This window comes from Athene noctua, chromosome 19, assembly GCF_965140245.1.
Source record: "Athene noctua chromosome 19, bAthNoc1.hap1.1, whole genome shotgun sequence".
NCBI lineage: Eukaryota > Metazoa > Chordata > Aves > Strigiformes > Strigidae > Athene > Athene noctua.
Genome location: NC_134055.1, coordinates 8995693 through 9013871, shown reverse-complemented (window position 1 = coordinate 9013871; position 18179 = coordinate 8995693). Strand labels below are relative to the sequence as shown.

The window sequence follows — 18179 nt, the reverse complement described above, 5'->3', positions numbered from 1 at the left end:
AGAAAAAAACAAGCCTAGTGTATAGCAAATGCAAAGTTGTGATATAGCTTGCTTGTGCTGGGAACTGTGTGTAAGCCAGCTAGATGATTCCTCCAGAAGCCTTAGCTAGGACTTTGCTGTCTGGTCTCTGTGCTGGACTCAATCCACTGGCTGCACAGGAGTCAACCACTGTGTAACTTACTAAAGAGGCTGCTCTTAAAAATAATGTAGAAGCTTATATTTTTGAAAGCTTTGTACTGTAACGTAGCTTAAAATACTCCGAAGTGTTCATATGCAGTGGCTGGCTGGGTGAATCGTCAAGATGAAAAGTTTAGATGCCGTACATAGCTGCTACATGCAGCCATGGGGCTCTTTCTGCTTAGTCATTTTTGTTGACGCTGTTTTGCTTTTGGATTGGTGAAAGTCTCTTGGCTTATATAAAGGCAGTTTTAGTGAGTGTGGGAACATCAGTAGTTTGGTGTAAGCTAAACACTGGAACTGGAAGCACAGTTTATGGTACTGTGTTGGCTCAAGTTTAAGGCAATGGTAACTTAGTTCTGCTTTAGTAAGAGCTAAACCGCTAAAGGAGTGGTGTGTTGTGCTGGCGGATCATGTGGGAGGGTAGGCATTGGACATTAAAGTCTGTTCTGGATTTAAACAACTCAGTGGGATTATGGGCCTTTAGTCTTCCCCACCTCCCAAATCAGGTATTGGTTCAGGACTGGGATTAAAGGAATTTAATGTCTAATTTATAAGCAGCCACAGGATTCTGTTCCCAGTATGTTGCTGCTTGGCAGCTGCCCAGGTTTGTGCTGCTTTGGCTGTCAGCTGCTGCTGGAACTGCAAAGGACTCTACCTGAAACTGCTTCTAGACTGAATGTAAGAATTATTTTTTTTTTTAAATAAAAACTTGATATTAAACTATCAGAAATGCTGAAAATACTGGCAGAAATACTAAGCCATAGAGTGTAGTACATAGTAGTAGCAAGTAAATTGCACTTACTTAGGCATGGACATGATGGAAATGTGTTAATGTACTCATTTATGTTTAAAAAGTACAGCATACCTTTAGATAAAGAAAAAATTTCAAAGAAAAACTAAGTGTTGAAAAAATAATGTGGAGGTATTCAGTTCTTTATAGGTGTCTGACTTCTCGGACTTGTAGGCTAGCTCTTGAATGGAGCTTTCTAGAGGACCTGCACCGAGAACTTGTTCCCCCTCTCCCTGCCTGGAGGAGGGAATTGAATCCTAATGCTTTAGGAAGCATATTCATCATCTGTGTGTTTGTCTAGGAAAACTCCTGTTCATGCTGCAAGTAGTTAACTACAGTAGCTGGTAGGAAATGACAGATGCAGAGAACAGGTGTCTCATTTTCTTGAGGGCAGTGTCAGTGTCACCAGAGGCTCGGGTTGGTGGGCAGCAGTCCCTCTGCCTAGCAGCAGACTTCTGTGACTGAGCAGAGTGAGTGTGTGCTCCTTTCTTGCCATGGTGGCATAGCTATTCACTTGGGATTTTGGTGCATAGATTTCACTACTGTGTGAGTCTCAACTGATGAAGAGATAGGTGGTACTACTAGTTAACTTTTCTGATATGCAGCATTGGCTATATCCAGGAAAAAACGAAAACCAAGCAAATCCTAGGGTTCAGTGTTTGCAAGTTTTAACAAGTAGCAGCTCTTACCTTATCCATGGTAAAACAGCCAAGGATGATGTTTTTCATGTCCCAGTGCAAAACTTTCCTGAGATTTCCTTTTCTGCCTGCCAACCAGCCGTTAGTTGATGTTCAGTTTAGCACAGTCTGGATGGAAAAAGCTCATTTTAACTCGCTTATGCTAATTCTACATACCTCTACTGGAGAAGGTGTCTAAGCTTATGTTTGTTGTTTTTACCTCAAAATATTTGTGCAAGCAGTAGCTATTTGAGCTATGCTTCTGTATTGCTGCTGTGGAAGGAAAATGAGACTGATGTCACCTCCTGTAAAAGAAGTAACGTCATAATTTGCTTTATAGGCAACATCCACTAAGCAGATTTCCATAACTGCTGTAGTTGAAGATTTTTGTCAATGGCTGTCCCTTTCATACAGTTTACAGATTTTCTGCATTATGAGCATTGGCACCCAGCAATCTTATTCCTTCTCACAAGATCTCTAGCAATATAGTGCTGCAGGGTCTTGGGTATGAGTCAGAGTGTAAGAGCTGGCTTTCAATGGGAACAAGCACATGAAAAATGTTTCAGAAGACTTAAGGATAAAAAAAGTTACTTAGAGGCTGAGACAGATGTAAAAAGAAATTAAAATGGCACGAATCAAGAAACAGAGAAGAAAATATGTATGTTTGACTTGAAAACAGTGTGGCATATTTAGATAGAGAGAAGCATGCTGAATTTTCCAGAGTCTTAACTTCAGGGAGGCTTGTTTACAATCTTATCATTGAGAAGTGGTAACTAGCAAACAATAAGGAAGCTAAATAGGAGCAGCTTGAGTTATAGCAGTTTACACAGAATTCAACATAAACCCTTTTCTCCCCGTGGAAATGCAGAAATGAGGGAACTTGTGTTTTGGAGGCTTAAATTGAAGTTTGAAAGTCTTAAGGTGAGATATTCTAATATTTGCACTCTTTCTCTTGTTTTCTGTAGTTGTTGTGCTGGGTATTCTTCTGTATTACAGTACTAATATAATATCCAAAAGGATGACTTAAATGTCTTGAACAGAGGTGGATTTTTTGCACAAGCAGTAGACTTTTTTTTTTTTTAATAAAATCCTTCATGAAAAAGCAGGCTGTATTCAACTGCTAATGTGGTGGAACTTGTTAATACCTGATGCTGGACTAATGTCTGTAGTAGGGAGGTAGTAAGGGACTGGTAAAGTCTTCACTTCATGCAAGACACTTAGCTAGTCTGTTTGCCCTTTTCCCCTAAAATTAACTAGAACTCAGGCTCATGCAGCTGTTTCCACAAAGTTTCATAGATGCCAGAGTGTCTTCTGCTTAGTGGTGGTGTGAACATGCTGTAGTTTTTGGTTTCCTTACCTAAGTCTTTGTCCTGCAACTTGAAGAGTGAGTAGTTAAGCTGATCTGTTGACCCCTGCTGAGCAGCTTCCAAGAGCCTTTCCCCAATACATTTCTTGCGATTTTAGCATTGAGTCATTTCGGTGGATAAATCTGACTCAGAACTACCAATGGCCAGACAGAGTCGATATTCCTGCTATCTACTACTGCTTCATGACCTTTGTCCTTCATGTGAGCTGAGCACTTTCTTTACCCTGTGTGGATTTAGACTCATCTGTATAGGGCTCAAATTGATTGTTCCTGCATTTTTCTAACCATGCTTTAAATAGTTAAGAGCTTAACTGTGAAACAGTGACGGCAAGTTTATGGGCAAATCAGTTTGGACTTAATGGTAGCCTTTTCTACATAAAGGTATGAGGTTCTCGCTTGAAGTTTGTTTGCATGTGCCTGAGGGCTTTGTAAGAACCACTGATTTTAAGTATGTAATGCCTAGAAATCAATACAAAATACAGCTATTGGGTTTGCAGAGCAGGAATGTGTAGACTAACTGTGCTGTGGAATATAATAGTGAGGGCTGTATGATGTCTGACAGGATTTAAAATAAAGACAACAGTAATTGTAAAACAAATGAAAAAATTTAATCTGGAAATTACTAACCAGTTGAAGGAACAACTTTTTCTCTCCTTCCCCTATCTTGAATTCCCAAGATCCACTGGGACTTTGTATGTGCTGTTTGAAATGTTGGATCAAGAATTTTGATTTGGCATCAATATGGCATTTAAATTAGTTTTTGACCCAAAGCTATTGGTTAAGAAATGTTCTTTCCCTTCCCCCCAAGCCCAAGTTGAGTTTTAGGCAGAACTCATTTGAGGTGTTTATTTCCAAATCTTATGCTTTTTCCTGGAGCAGGCTGAAATCAAAAAGTCAGCAGAGTCTACATCTAGGTCTGATCTCTGCATAGCTATTGCCAGATAAGCTTCTATCTGGCAGTAACTGTACGAAGTGGCCTTTAAACTTAGAAAAACCTCTATTGCTCATCACTAGTGGATAAAATTGAAACAAAAGAAAAAATAAACCCCAAAACCTAAACAGCATAACAGTTTATCTTCTATGCTTTCTTCTAGTAGTTCAGAATGCAGTGGGCACAGGTCTCAAACGCTTTCAGATTCTGAAAAAAATTATTTAAGGGAAGTAGGATGTTACTTTTAAATAAAAACATAGTGTGACTTTGTTCTTCTGTTAACATTTTCTAGAGTTTAAAGATAGACTAGTTTAATCTGGCTTCTCAGGATTCTTATAAAGCAGTATGGCTTTTTTGTTAGTAGAAAAATCTGTTTTCAGACTTGCACACACACTTTTGGTATCTAGTTCAGGACACCACGTCCCACAGTTCTGAGTTATTTTGGCCCTTCTGCTCATGAGGTACGTAGATACAGAGTCCGACTGTGGGTCTCTGCTCTGACAGTGTGCTGTTGGGTGTGGCAGGGAGTTGAGGATACTCACCCAGACTGTAAGTCCATCGGTAGGCACCAAATCACAGAAAGTCATGGGGTTTTTTGGTCACTATAGAGGCATGAGCGAAACAGCGAATGCATATCATAGACACCTAAAGTCACTCTTAAATTCTTTTTCCTACACAGAGCTCAACAAAAATCCAGTGGAAGGCTTTTCAGCGGGCTTAATAGATGACAATGATCTTTATCGATGGGAAGTCCTTATTATTGGTCCTCCAGATACACTATAGTAAGTACTGATACTTATACAGAAACTTAAGTGAACTCGGATTTACTAGTTCTAGTTTGGTCTAAGTGAGAAGTTAACCTAAATTTTCATACTAAATTAGGTAATGCTGTTCTGTTGCTAGTAAAATACCTGTAAATAGCTGAATTTTCTATGTAGAAGTTCTAAACTGCTTTGCTCCCCTGAGAAAATGCAACACTACTCCCTTTATACTTGTGTAGAAATGAGAAAGAATAGGCTATACTTAGAGGCAGCTTCTAGTTTTTTACGCATTTAAGTGAGGCAGGTATAATCCACTATTTGCTGTTATTGCTGTGAGGCTCTAGTTTAGCTGATCGTACAGTTTTAAACCATTACAACTTCATGCTAGTGATGTAGGAAAATATTCACGAGGGATGCAGCTGGAGAAACTGCAGCAGACCATAGAATTAGCCTCAAGTTCTGTCAGTTCGAGATGGTGTGACCTAGAGTATTTCAGTGTTGATCAAATGGGAATTGTTGGCAAACCTTGCACAGTGGGCTTCAAAAAGCTTGTATCTTTATGTTAAGGACTGGGTTCTTTTAATTGACATTTGAACACACAACTACGCAATTCATACAGTAACATTTTTTTGGATGTCAAGTTCGCTGTCTTTTTGCACTGCTATATATCTGAAACACTCTGGCACATGCAGTGTGATGGTTTTGGTTTGGTGTTTGGTTTTTTTAACAAAAAAAAGAGCTCTGGCTAATTGAGAGAACAGTTTCTCTTTCTCATAGAGGTTATAGATGATCATCTACTGTAGCTCCTGGGAAAAGGTTCTATGCCCAGAAGAGGTCAGTTTAAAATGTAGCTCTTGAAGATGAACTCTGTTCTCCTTCATTAAGCTGTTCCAGTGGTAAATTACTGATACAAAAAACCTAGTGACATTTACTTGAGGTCAATTTTAGTTCCAACATGAAGTTGTATACCTCTGTCTGCAGACTTTTGAATAAGTACTTAAGCACAGTAATAGAATTGCTTTGCTTCTCCTCAAGCTCACTACATTGTGATTCTCAAGTCTTGCATAAGATGAATTCTCCAACTTCTGTTGACCTCTTCTGAGCAGTCTTGTAGTGGGTCTGTTATATTCTCATGGCCATTTTATAAATGCTGTCAGTAAAGAAATAATGTTTCTAATTGAACCTCTTCTTAGATGCTAAAAATTGCAATAGCATTTTTTTTCCACTTCAACAAGCTCTTATTGAGGCTTTTTAGATAAGCTCTCTTCTGTTCCAGGCCCTAGTTGCTGCTTTTTAGGGTAGTAATATACTGAATCCTTCCTCCCTGGTCTGTTTTATGACAGCAGTAGAACATAATAGTTCAACCAGGCAGTTTAAAATTTTCAAACTTAGTTTCATTTTGGGTCCCACTTTATTTATTCTGAGTTTACCTAAAAAGACTTCAGACTCAGTGCATGACTATACTGATAGAGACCCCTTTACCAGGAATATTGCTAAAAATGGCACTGATCTCTCTTAATTGACAACTATATTTCATTAACTAGTTTCTAATGTGTATCCAATTAAAAGAGCTGTATTTATATGTAGTTGATGAGGAGCAACCGGAGATGCTGGACAGCCTAATAGATTTTTGGATCTGCTTCTTTAAAAAGGGAAGGAAGAACTTTCTCACTTTGAAAGAAAGAACTTAACTGGTTTGGGGTTATCAACAAATGTAATGTAACTCTCCTTTGTCTGGACTAGTATGGATGTTAAAATAGCCAGTGTTTCTGGAATTCTTACCTTTCCCAGGATCAAGGATTCCTTGGAAACTGCCTGCCTTTTCTAAAACTTGTGGAAAATGAATGCTGTGGGTTCAGATTCCCTCAGCTGGTTTATTTTAAGAGCTAACTCACTTAGATCTAGTGCTTTTTGGGTCTGGGGTTGGTTTTTTTTTTTGAGACACTTGCTAAAATTGCACATATTTGGTTAGTGGTTGTAAAAGTTGTTGTTTTCTTAGTAGCCTGTGGGGTTTGGATACTGGTTCCTACTCCTTTACAAATACATGAAAAAAAAACCTGCACTGCACAGCTTTGTCTTTACACCAACTCTTTTGTCTGTGTGGCTACTGAGGAGTAGCTTGTCATACTGCACATCTCATGCCACATTCTTTGGAGGCTATATTCCAGTTTTTGTAATGTCTGCCTCTGTAATTTCAAATTTTGTCACAAACTTCAGTTACAAGGAATGACAGTAGCAGGGCAAACATTACAGTACTTTCATTAGCAAAGTATTCCATCTGTAAGGCTTTCCATTAAGTATAGGCCTTCACATTTTTCAAAAGGGACTATTCCCGGGTATTGAAACCTAGCTATTAAAAAACACAATGCACCCACAAACTCTTATCTTAATTAAATATGGGCCTGTAACTCCACATAAAAACTGGATGTCTCTTGTTTATTACTGTTTTCCAGTTCAGTGGGTAACTGTAATGCAGAACTCTTCACTGTCATGTCTGAGTCCCTTTAGTTCAGTGTTCAAAAGGTAATATTGGAAGTCTTTTTACAAAATAATGCTGTAGACACAACTATAAAGCTTTCTGTAATATTTCACTGAGGCTCACTGCTGCAGAGTGATACCAAGACATTAAGAGTAAGGTGTCTAAAGGAATAAAATAAACAGGTATCTGCTGGGCTGTAATTGAGAAGGGGAGTTATTGGCAATATTTTTTTTTGCTGTTAATAAATGTACTGTGAGGAAGAATGTAAGTTGTAATTTCAGATGGTGAATTCCTTGGCAGTTTTTTGATTTTGTATGTGTGGTTTTTCCCTTCTGGAACATCATCCTAATTCTAAAAAAGACATAGTGTTGGGGAACTGGCAGTATCTTGTGAAAGGATCTTCTCAATCTAAAAACTCTTTGCATTGCATATGGAAATGTTGGTACTGTTAATTACCAACAGCACGTTGAGCTGTGTGAGGGGTAAACTTAGAGCTTTTGATATATCAGTAAGTTCCAATCTTCATCTTAAGCTTACAAGAAACTCTACTAAGATATTTTTGATTCCCCAGTGAAGGTGGTGTTTTCAAGGCTCATCTTACTTTTCCAAAAGACTATCCACTGAGGCCGCCAAAAATGAAATTCATCACAGAAATCTGGCATCCAAATGGTAAGAAATGTCAAAGTTTCAATTTCTTTTTGCAATTAAGAACTAAAATGCAATGAAGACAAATTACATTTCTGTTCATGTTAGAAATATGAAACTCTGCATTTACTTTGCCATCCTCACTTCATAAAGAAGTAATAACCATGGCAGAGTTTTTAATAGTGCTGCTCTGAGAGACTGCCCCTAAAGTATTTTCAGAAGCTACTGAAAGTAGCTGGTGACTATTCTTGGTAACTGTTCAGGTGGTGTGTGTGGGTTTGTTTTTGTTTTTTTTCTTTTCCGAAGTGTGAAATTCTGGTCTGAGTTGAAACTTGACTTCTATAGCTGCCTTTTGTTACGTTTCATCTTAGTATTACTAACGTGGTAGTTCAGTACAGAAGGCCCAAGTTTGTTCTCTGGTGAAGCATGGAAGGAAATAACAGCATCTTTTAGTCTCTCCAGAGAAGACTCCTCATAATGTTTCATTTACTTACGGACTGAAGGATATAGATGAGAAGTTAAAATAAAATGGAGGAAGGTTTTTACTGCTTTTCAGTTTCTAAAGACATTATTGAAGTTGTGGATGTTGAAAGCTGGGAGGAGACCAGCAGAGTGCTCCCATCATAAGGGACAGAGTGAATATTTTGATGCTGTGTTGGTTTCAGCTCTGGAAATATCAGAGTACTTGTCAGGCAGTTTCTAATTCCAGCAGCTTAAATCATATTCCAATACATTGCAGTAACATCCAGCTGATGCTGTTGCTGTGGAAAAAAAGTCACTCTCTAGTTTGCTGAACTTAACAGAAAAAGCTTTAGTGGAAGCCTATCTAAATAGTCTTGAAAGTTGCAGCGTGATGTTAGAATTTCTTCGTCCCCATGTGCCCTCTCTGCCAGAAGTCCCACCATAATAACAGACTTCCACTAAACCCCATTTATTAAAGATTGTGTTCTGTAATAGTTAATTACTTTTTTATGAAGTGTCTTCACTAGCGTGTTTTCATACTAGCTGGAGTGAAGATTAACAGTTCCATAACTATCCTGAAGAAATGCCAGCGTGTTGTTCATTACTGAAATATGCCTTGTTCTATTTTGTAGTTGACAAGAATGGCGATGTCTGCATTTCAATTCTTCATGAGCCTGGAGAAGACAAATATGGCTATGAAAAACCTGAGGAACGCTGGCTTCCCATTCACACAGTGGAAACTATAATGATTAGTGTTATTTCTATGCTGGCAGATCCCAATGGTGATTCTCCTGCTAATGTTGATGCAGCGGTAAGATTTTTTTCTTGGTCTGCCAATTGTTTTCAGTGTAGAAACCTAAACTTGCAATGGAGTTTGCTTCTAGTTTGACAAACAGTACAGTAACTTGTGGAAGAACTTTTTATATCGCAGGCTAAGTCTACCTTTTTGTTGGGAAAAGCAGTCATGTTGTGAAACAGAATTACTAGTTAGCCCTGGGGAATTTCTTACAGATTGCAAAGGTGCTGTCAGATTTCATAGGCAGTGGTTTAATTTCTGCTATGCAATAACGCATTTATTTATAGTAAATAACTTGTGCACAAAGATACTTAATGGATAAACTTCAGCTCCTTTAGTCTTGCAAAATTCAAGGAAGGTGGCTGTAAAATCTTCTGTGGCTATATGCACATAGTGGTCACAACTGCCATTAAGTTCATCTGTGGAAGTTAACATATTTTGGAACCTTTAGTTCCTAGTATGTTAGTATAATGAACCAAAATTTTTGTTTTGGAAATTACATAACCCGTTAACAGATTTATTGATTTGAATGGAAGGAGAAATTGTGGGGTCCCTCAGTATAATTATGGTGAGACTTTCTGCATACATCTCTCTGCAGCAGCTTTCCTGAGTCATGGATTAAAGCAGGTTTGACTGTGTAGGTCTGTGTTTTGAGCACATACTTGAAGTCTTCACTGGGCATCTGACCTTCAGCTCTGGAAGTTGTCCCAGATTGGAATGGCTGAGGAAATGGGGAAGAATGATCTGGCTTGTAGTTGAAGACCAGGGTGAATCTGCAGTAAGGGTTCTGTCATAAGTGAGATGCAAATGTTTCATGCAGCATAGTGTTTCTGGAGCATGGCCTGTTCTGCGTGGGTGTATAAACACAGCTATCAGCTCTCTAGAAGAGCTGCATTTATAGCAGAATAGCAGTTAGATTAATAACTATTTGTGGTGGGGAGGGAAAAAATTCTCAGTTCTTGGGTGAGTAGGGGAACAGACTTCAGGCCCCATTCATCTGAGATACGCCAACATACTTTACTTTGAATTACTCTTGAATTGCAGTTCCGCAGTGACTAATATGTGCTGTCCTCTCACAAAAGAGAAGTTCTGGGTCTTTTAACTGGGGGAATGAGGAAAGGGGAGATGGCAATCAAAAGATGCAAAGTTTTCTAGAGGAATGTGGCCCAGCTCTGTCAAGCTAACTATACTTCTCCAAAGTGGGTGGGGCTTCAGTTTCCTGAAGCCTTTGATCTACTGTGCTGCTAATGTTTCCAAAGGTGGTTGAGCTCTGCTGAAAAAATTATCATGGGAATAGTCTCATGTGGAATAAACTTAACGGGAATTAAAACAAACACACACAAAAAGTTGTGAAGAATTCCCTCCTTCAACATTCTTTTGAGTGTTGGACCCCCCATTTTTTTGTCATGTTACTGGTGGAATCAGATACCCAGGACACGTGGACATTTTCTGCTGGCAAACCTGAGAGCACTAGAAGGAGCAAGTTATTAATGAAATGCTAAAAGTACAATTAGAATTCCTCAGTTTACAAACTCATGTATGTTGAATGTAGCTGACCTAACACTGGGGAAAGCTTATACTTTTAGCTATGCTTGTCACCTTCCTAACATCACAGGCTTTTTAATCTTTCTGTATTGTGCCCCACTCTCTGCCAGCTACTTCAGGACTGATTTTTATTTTTCCCCTCTCTTTTCCTCAGAGAGAGATGTTAGAAAACTATGAATTTGTTTACCTAAACCTTAGGGTAAAGTTTGAAAATGTCTTAAGGAAATATAGCATTTTCTAGCCCAACTTTAAAGAACAAAAACTTAAATCCAAATCTGACTGTGAAGGCAGTACTGAGGCATCACTTTGGATGCTAGGAACTATTTTTCTGACTGCGGTATTAGATGTTTCAAGTAACTTTTAAACTCAATGTGCTGCTTGAGCAGCTTTGCATCTCCTGCTGGGTTGTAGATTGCATCCTATTCATATTAACCAGAACATACTCATCAGGGTAATGAAGAATCAGCAGCTCATGTGCTTTATTCTGAGCTGCTATCAGTGTGTCTTCTACTTAGTTTACTAAGTACAAGTTTACTGCAGCAACAGTATTTGGCAGTTACTAAAATATTCTTTGTCTGCTTTCATTAATTTCTAGTTTTAATTGAGTCTATAGAATAAGGTGTTACAGGCAGGTCACAGTGTTATAGGAGCAGGACATATACCTGCATCCTGGAAAAATGTTGGAGTACTATCTCTTGGACTGGGATTAAAATGAGGGGCAGGAGTCTGAACAGATATTGTGAGAAGCAAATGGAACAGTTAATGACCCTAGATGAGAGTTTTGGAGAAATTGCTGTCGAATTGGAAACTTTGCTTGATATTCAATTCTGAACACTTGCTTAAGCCATTTTGTATAAGATGTCCTATATCCCAATCCAAGGAACCGAATGCTTGCTGTGTTAATTGCTGAAAAAGAACAAATTAATTAGTAGCCATATTTGTGCTTTCAGTGGAAAGATAAGACATGCTGGGCTCTCCAGGATGGTAACTGGCTAGGTGAGCTTGGAGGTGGTGAATGTTAGGATATGCCAGTTACCCTAACTTTTTCTCACTTGTGTGCTACAAACTTCAGTCCAAGTAGAGGGTGAGAAGGTGGTGTGTGCTAGGTTGCTTCCTCACCCCTGCAGTAAGAATATATTGCTTATATCAAAACCGAAGAACTGTAGAACTTATTTCATAAAACAAGGCATCCTTCATATTTTCCCACCACTTCTTGCCTAAGTGTAAGGCAGTACCCAACATGTCAACCTTGGTCAGATCATGTGATGCTCCTGTGTTTTCATCTGAGCTCATCACGAGGCTGGCACAGAAAACAAAACTGGCTGCACTTTTTCCTGTGGGCTTTTGTGATACCACGGTGTGCACACCTCCAAGTTTGGACTTACCTCTTGCCTATCTTCCTGTTCATCTTTATCTTTGTTCTTCATCTATGCACTTCTGAAATCACATACCTGTCATAGAGACTGTCCCCATAGTATTCATGCTGAGTATTCTGTTAAGGTCTTTCTCATGGAGCCAATATCTTGCAGCCATATCTAATAGGAGATGGTTTTTTCCCTAAGGACACTGCTGTGTCTCTTCTGAATACCATTACTTCTGTATTTCTATCTTAGAGTGTCCTGGCTAGATTGAGTTGAAACTGTCCTAAAAAAATCTCAGAATAAGTGCTGGCTCCATAGTAGCTGTGTACATTTTTTCATCATTGCAGTTAAAGACATTTTCACTAACCCGTAACAGTAGTTTTGGTCTATAGTTTGAGTTTGCTGCAACTTTGCAGGCTGAAGTAAATAGATATCAGGCTAGACATTGTGAAATATTGGTAGCCACCAGGTTATTCTTGGACAATGCCTAAAATCCAAGGGGAAGGGCTGTGTCCTCACTGTCTTGTGAGCAGCTTGCATAGAAACTCAGAGCAAGCTTTCAAAAGTCCTGAACGTCACAGGTTTTCAGTGACTAGCTCAGTGATTAGAAGCAATTTTAGGTGTTGACTAGATGGCTAATGTCTGAAAACATAAACACCAAGAGTCTTCCTAGAACTTGTACATTGTTATAGGACTGACATCTGAAAGCTGTCTATTCAATTACAGAAAGAATGGAGAGAAGACAGAAATGGAGAATTTAAAAGAAAAGTTGCCCGCTGTGTAAGAAAAAGCCAAGAAACTGCTTTTGAGTGACACTTATTCAGCAGCTAGTAGCTTCACTTTTTTCAGGGTAAGTATCCTTCTAAAGACAAGTCAGTTACCTGAGTTGAGGATTTCCTGCCTAAGTGTTGCTGGATTTATTTTTTTTTTTTCCTCAGAAGCAAAAAACCTAAATCTTTCTTCTCAGCTGCATGATCTTAGTGGAGTCCTTTGGCTGTATGTGATACTAAAGACTAAAAGAATTTTCAAGAGCAGTAACAGCCCTTTCTGCCATGACTGGGGAACTTCTCTAGTACTCTTGCATTTTTGCTGTTCAGGAGTTGAAATTCTCTTTATCGATATTCATCCTGCTTTATTAATAGTGCTTAGGGGTTACTAGAGCTATAATAGAAGGGAGGAGTACTCATTCTTTCTGTTCATTATTGTGAAGAACGCTTGTTTGAATTCTTAAAAGCATCCTGCCTTGCTATCTCAAGTTCATACATACATATATATGTGTTTATCTTGCAGATGTTGGTGGCATGTTGCATGTAGGCTTTAACTAAGACTTCAGTGAGTTTGTCAGGAACCATTCACGAAGGATTGCTTCAGGGGTATCTATGGGAATTTTAATAGAAAGTCTGTTAGCATATCAGAAAGGATCAAATTGAGATATTGCCCATCAATAATATCAAGAAAGGTGGTATTCTCTTCAGCAGCTCAAAAAACTTACTTACTGAAGGTGACTTGGGAATAGCCTCAGAATAACAGCTGTATTCTGTTTGGAAGCTGAAGAGCATGGAGAAGTTTTAACCTGAGAGTAGGTGACATGATATTTGTACTTCATGCCACCCTGTTAAAAATGAGTTTCTGACTCAAGATGCTTACTCTAATTTGAACAACCCCATCCTAGTTTTAATGGGACTTTTTTTTTTTTACAGTAAGTTCTTGTAGAAAACTGTATTAAAATGTCACCCTTAAATACCCGGCCTTTGGTCACTTTATCTTGGTATGCCAAGGGAAAATTTCCTCAACTAGCTAATAATTTTCCACTAATTCTTTTTGAAGCAAAACAGACCTTCGTGTTGAACTGCCTTTTGTAATGGTTGGTTTGGCAGATGAACTACTCTGACCCATTTGGCTGGAGAAGCCCAAACCCCATATGTACTAGTTAGCTTCAGCATACAACACTTGGGTGGGGGAGGGAGAAATGGCACTGTATGTAGTTTAAAGGGGCTGTACTGTCTGAACAACTAGAACAGCTCCTGGGTTTTTCTTCACTGAGGTTGTACAGGAGATACTTCCTTTCTTATACTTTTGTAAGAATTGTGGGGGTTGGGGGGTGGGGGAAGGCTCCATCTGTGACAAACTAGTACTGCAGTATCTCTTCTCTGCAGAAATGCTGTGATTGAATGGAAATTTCTCCAGTAGAGAGGAAGCATGAAAAATGCTTAATATTGATCAAAAGACTAAGCAAAGGAACTGAATGTCTTGTACAACTGCCTATAACTAGAGCGTAAGAATTGTAATGCAGCTGACAGCTCTTTCTGTCTTAGAGAAAGGGAGTAACTGTAACACTCCAGAGTATCCTTAACTAACCTCTGCTCTGTTGCCATGTTAAACTTGGCCATAGTGAAACAATGCTCATGACAAATATTTAAGTAATTGGCTGTGTTGCTTTTTTTGGAAGGCGAAAGCTTTTCTAAGTCCTGGTGACTCCTCCTAAGTAAGTGATGGGCAATGAATTGGATGAGAAGGGGCCATATAGCTGGTTTCAAACAAGCACACTCTGACTTGGTAGCTGTGGTGTTACTGCTTAATGAAGCACTGCTGTGCCATTTTGTGCTGCACTTTGCTGTTGAAGCAGCATCCATCATTCACAGTAAGTGATTCATGGAAGTTTCAGTGATAAATTTACAAGTGTTTAGCCCTATGTGTGAATAATCAAACGTCTGTACACTATGCACTTGACAAGCAACATGAGTAACGGGAGCCTGAAAGTCTGATAGTTGAGCTTGGATACACAGTATGCTGAACTAACTCGAGTCTTTCTCAGGTGATGATTTGGGATTTATGCATCTTCTGTTTAGAGGTATGTAAAGTTCTTGAACAAGTACTGATTATCTTGCTTGAGCCTGAAACACTATTTAACATCTTTAAAATAATTGATGATGAGGGGTTTTATTTTAATACCTGTGATTTCTTCGTAGGTCTCCAATTGAGAAACATGGCACTGTTTTTTTTCCTGCACTCTACCCACCTATTGCTGGACTTCTGTTGTTACAAGTTGGCAAACTGGCTGGAACTGGGCTGCAATAAAACATGCCAGTTATCAATGCTGACAAGAGCCTAACAAGTGCCAACACACGATGATTACACATTTTGAAATCTAATGAACTGCTTTAACCTTCAGGAAGAATTGTAAAGATGTGTACATAGCACAACATGATCCGGATAATATATATACTGTTCATGTACATCCACAATTACACATTGTACCAAATAATGCTGTCTGTAGTTAGGAATAGAATTGTGTAAATTCTAAAGATTTTAGCAGGTTTTTCTCTCCCTGTTCATTGTTTCCTAGCAGCTAAAAAAACAAACAAAACAAAACAACAACAACTTGTGAAGCATGTCAAACGAAAACCAACCAGGATAAAGTTGTTTCCCCCCCCCCCTTTAATTTTCCTTTGACCCACTGAGGCTTAATTAAAATATCTTGCTTATTGAAGTTTAGTATCTCTTTTTTTGTTTTTTTGGAAATGTGCTCCCTTTTATTTCCCCCCATCAGAACTTAAATTTTTCCTAACTAAACCCTGAAAGGATTTGATACCAATTATTTGTGTCTTGTTTTGTAATGACCTTTGTCGACTCAAAGGTGCTTTTTTTTCCCCCCACCCCTTTCTTAAACCCAATTGCACACACTTCTTGAATTGGGTATAGCAATAAAACTGGCCATGGAGCACCCTTGAGCAGCCTGCTGGATTTTTAACTTCCAAGGGACTTGAGCGCTTTCATTTGGAAGTTCAGTTGACTAAGTTAGTCCAAGATAGGAATGAGCTGTTTTTATGGGTGAATTTTTTTTTTTGCCTTTTTCATTGCCTGTTTGTGGGGTGGGGTGTGTGTGGGGGAGGCTTGTTTGTTTTTTCTCAAGGTTGAGTTAAAGCATGCACATCTGTAGGCTTTCAAATGACTAACTTCTGGGTTTGGTATCAAAAATAGTTTCCCTCCTTTTCTCTTTTCTGTGGCCCTTCATACTCTTTGCCTTCTACTTCAGAGTTTTCCTCACCTAATGTACAAAGAAAATTGCGATGTATATTTTCATGTAATTTGATTTTTGGAATTCTGTCACCTTCTGTAGTGAGTTCTTCCAAAATATAATTTTTTCCAATAATAATGTGTCAAACTGGCTGTCTTGAGTATCTGAAGAGGAAGGGTAACTGCAGTTGGAGCACAACTTACCTAAAAATCTTCAACAACATCGGCAAACTTTTGTTGAATTTGTCATACTGTATTTCATCTTGAAATGATTAAAAAGCAAACAAAACACACACCGTTCTTCCTATTGTAACCATCTTTGGCCCTCCAGTGAGCAAATACTTATCTCAGAGTATCTGGTAGCAAGAGTTTTCCAAGCCTACCTGAAATACCTTTCTACCACTGAAGCTTTATAGAGGAACTTGCAGCTACTTGACTGTTCTCTGCTCTGTCACAGGTTTACCGCAGTGTAACCCACTAATAAATTGAGAGTTCCACTGTTAAGGAGTCATCCTGTAAGAAGCCTTCAGTACTAATTTGCTGGCTGGCTTGACTTCATTTCAGGTTGCTGTGCAATGTGCATATATTAGAAGGAATCTATTACAGGTTTCTTCTGGGGTGGGCTGGGTGGAAGGAGGTGACAGCTATTAGTGGCAAGACAGCCATCTGGGACAAAAAAGCTGTTTAGTAAGTGTAAGATGACTTACAAATAAGGGTATTCCTTCCTCCTACAGGTGGTTCAGATAAACATATATATATGTGCTTAATGTCGACATTTACATATTTGGTAACTAATTATTTTGAGAAATCTTTAGTTAAATTTGTTTTTAATTGGCTAGGCTGCTCATGTAGGCTGGCAGATGTGCACAGTACTTCAGAGCTGTTAGTGCCCAGACACAATAGCTGATTTTAGTTCCCATTTGAGTGCTTGCCTGAAAGTGCTTGGGAGGTGGTTTCTTGCCCACCAGATGGCCACCCTTTATTTGAAAAATTTCAGTGGCATGGTGCCCTTCTTTCCATAAAAAAACCCCCAACATTGGGAAGAAGCTACTCTTCCTAAAGGTAGCAATGCCCTTCTTCCCTGAGGGGCTGCCCTTCCCTTTCCACAGTGTATCTAAAGAGCTGGCAGCAATTCAGGATAATGGTACTTGCTGCTTTTAGCAAGTTCAACAGTGTTTTGTTTTGCCTTCCTGAGTAACAGGTACAGTTCACAACTGACTCATCTGTAAACTTCACAAAGTAGTTTAAAGCTTTATATTGTTTTCTCATTTGTTCTCTAGAAGAGCTGCTTTCTTGTTCTTTAAGGGGCAGGCCTGGAAACATTAGTCTTGCTTCAGTGGGATGGAAGAACTGTTAATTCTACAGCAATGACGGTTCCTCTCTCTGTAGCTATTCAGATATAAACCCACTTCAGTTTGGCTTACTGAGATGGTTTGTGATCCCTCTTGACCCAGATATTCCAAAAGAAGGAATGTTATTGTGGGATACTGTTAAGACGTACAGGCTGCAGGTATGGCTAATGCCCAGTGCTCCATGAAGGAGGCAGCTGAGGGTGTGGTGTCAAACATCCAGGTTGTAGAAAGTCTCTGGCAGGCACAGAAGTGGCCCACTTTTCTGTGATCACAGTTGCCTTTTTGTTTGTTCTTGCCCCACACATGAAAGGGATCTGCCTGTGATGGCTACAACGTGGCCAGAAATTTCTGTTTAGCCTCAAGGTAGGAACACCATTGGAGAGATGTAGTACATACAAATAGTAGTAGAATACTAGTTGAACAATCAAGTAAACCAGCATTCTTACTCATTTCACTCGTACCACAATCTTGTATCTAGTTGAGTTTATGTAGGCTGTCAGCATATTGGATTACACTTTTTCTAGTTCTCTGGAGGCTTGTAATTATGGCTGAGTTTTTGTGCTGTTGTTTTCCCCCAACACCAGGTGGCCTGTTTTCCAGATAACACTGCATCACTGGGGGAAAAGGAAAAGAAAAGCATGAAATTTTAGTAAATATCAAAATAGTATGTCCATCCTGATCCCTTCTTTCTATTTCTCCATGCTGCCCCTTATGCATCAGAGATCTCTGTAATCAGAAGGGCTGTTCAGCTGTCATGCTAAAATTCTTTCCTGCTGTGATGCCTAGAAAATGCTTATTGAAACTAGACAATCAATAA

General features: G+C 39.0%; 1 protein-coding gene across 3 annotated transcripts in view; it reads left to right on the top strand.

Annotated features, from left to right (window-relative positions):
• Positions 1–18179, top strand: part of UBE2G1 (ubiquitin conjugating enzyme E2 G1) — a 28674-nt gene extending 10495 nt beyond the window's left edge. The window contains exons 2-7 of one of the 3 annotated variants that reach the window (XR_012634823.1): positions 4624–4726; positions 7756–7853; positions 8924–9102; positions 12720–12843; positions 14809–14844; positions 14963–18179. Coding sequence is in view for 2 of the 3 variants with exons in the window: in XM_074922691.1 (XP_074778792.1) it covers positions 4624–4726; positions 7756–7853; positions 8924–9102; positions 12720–12806 (467 nt within the window). In the remaining variant the exon portion in view is untranslated. Of the gene's footprint in view, positions 1–4620; positions 4727–7755; positions 7854–8923; positions 9103–12719; positions 12844–14808; positions 14845–14962 lie in introns of those variants that run through there. The other 2 variants (XM_074922691.1, XM_074922692.1) reach the window with 2 other exon arrangements.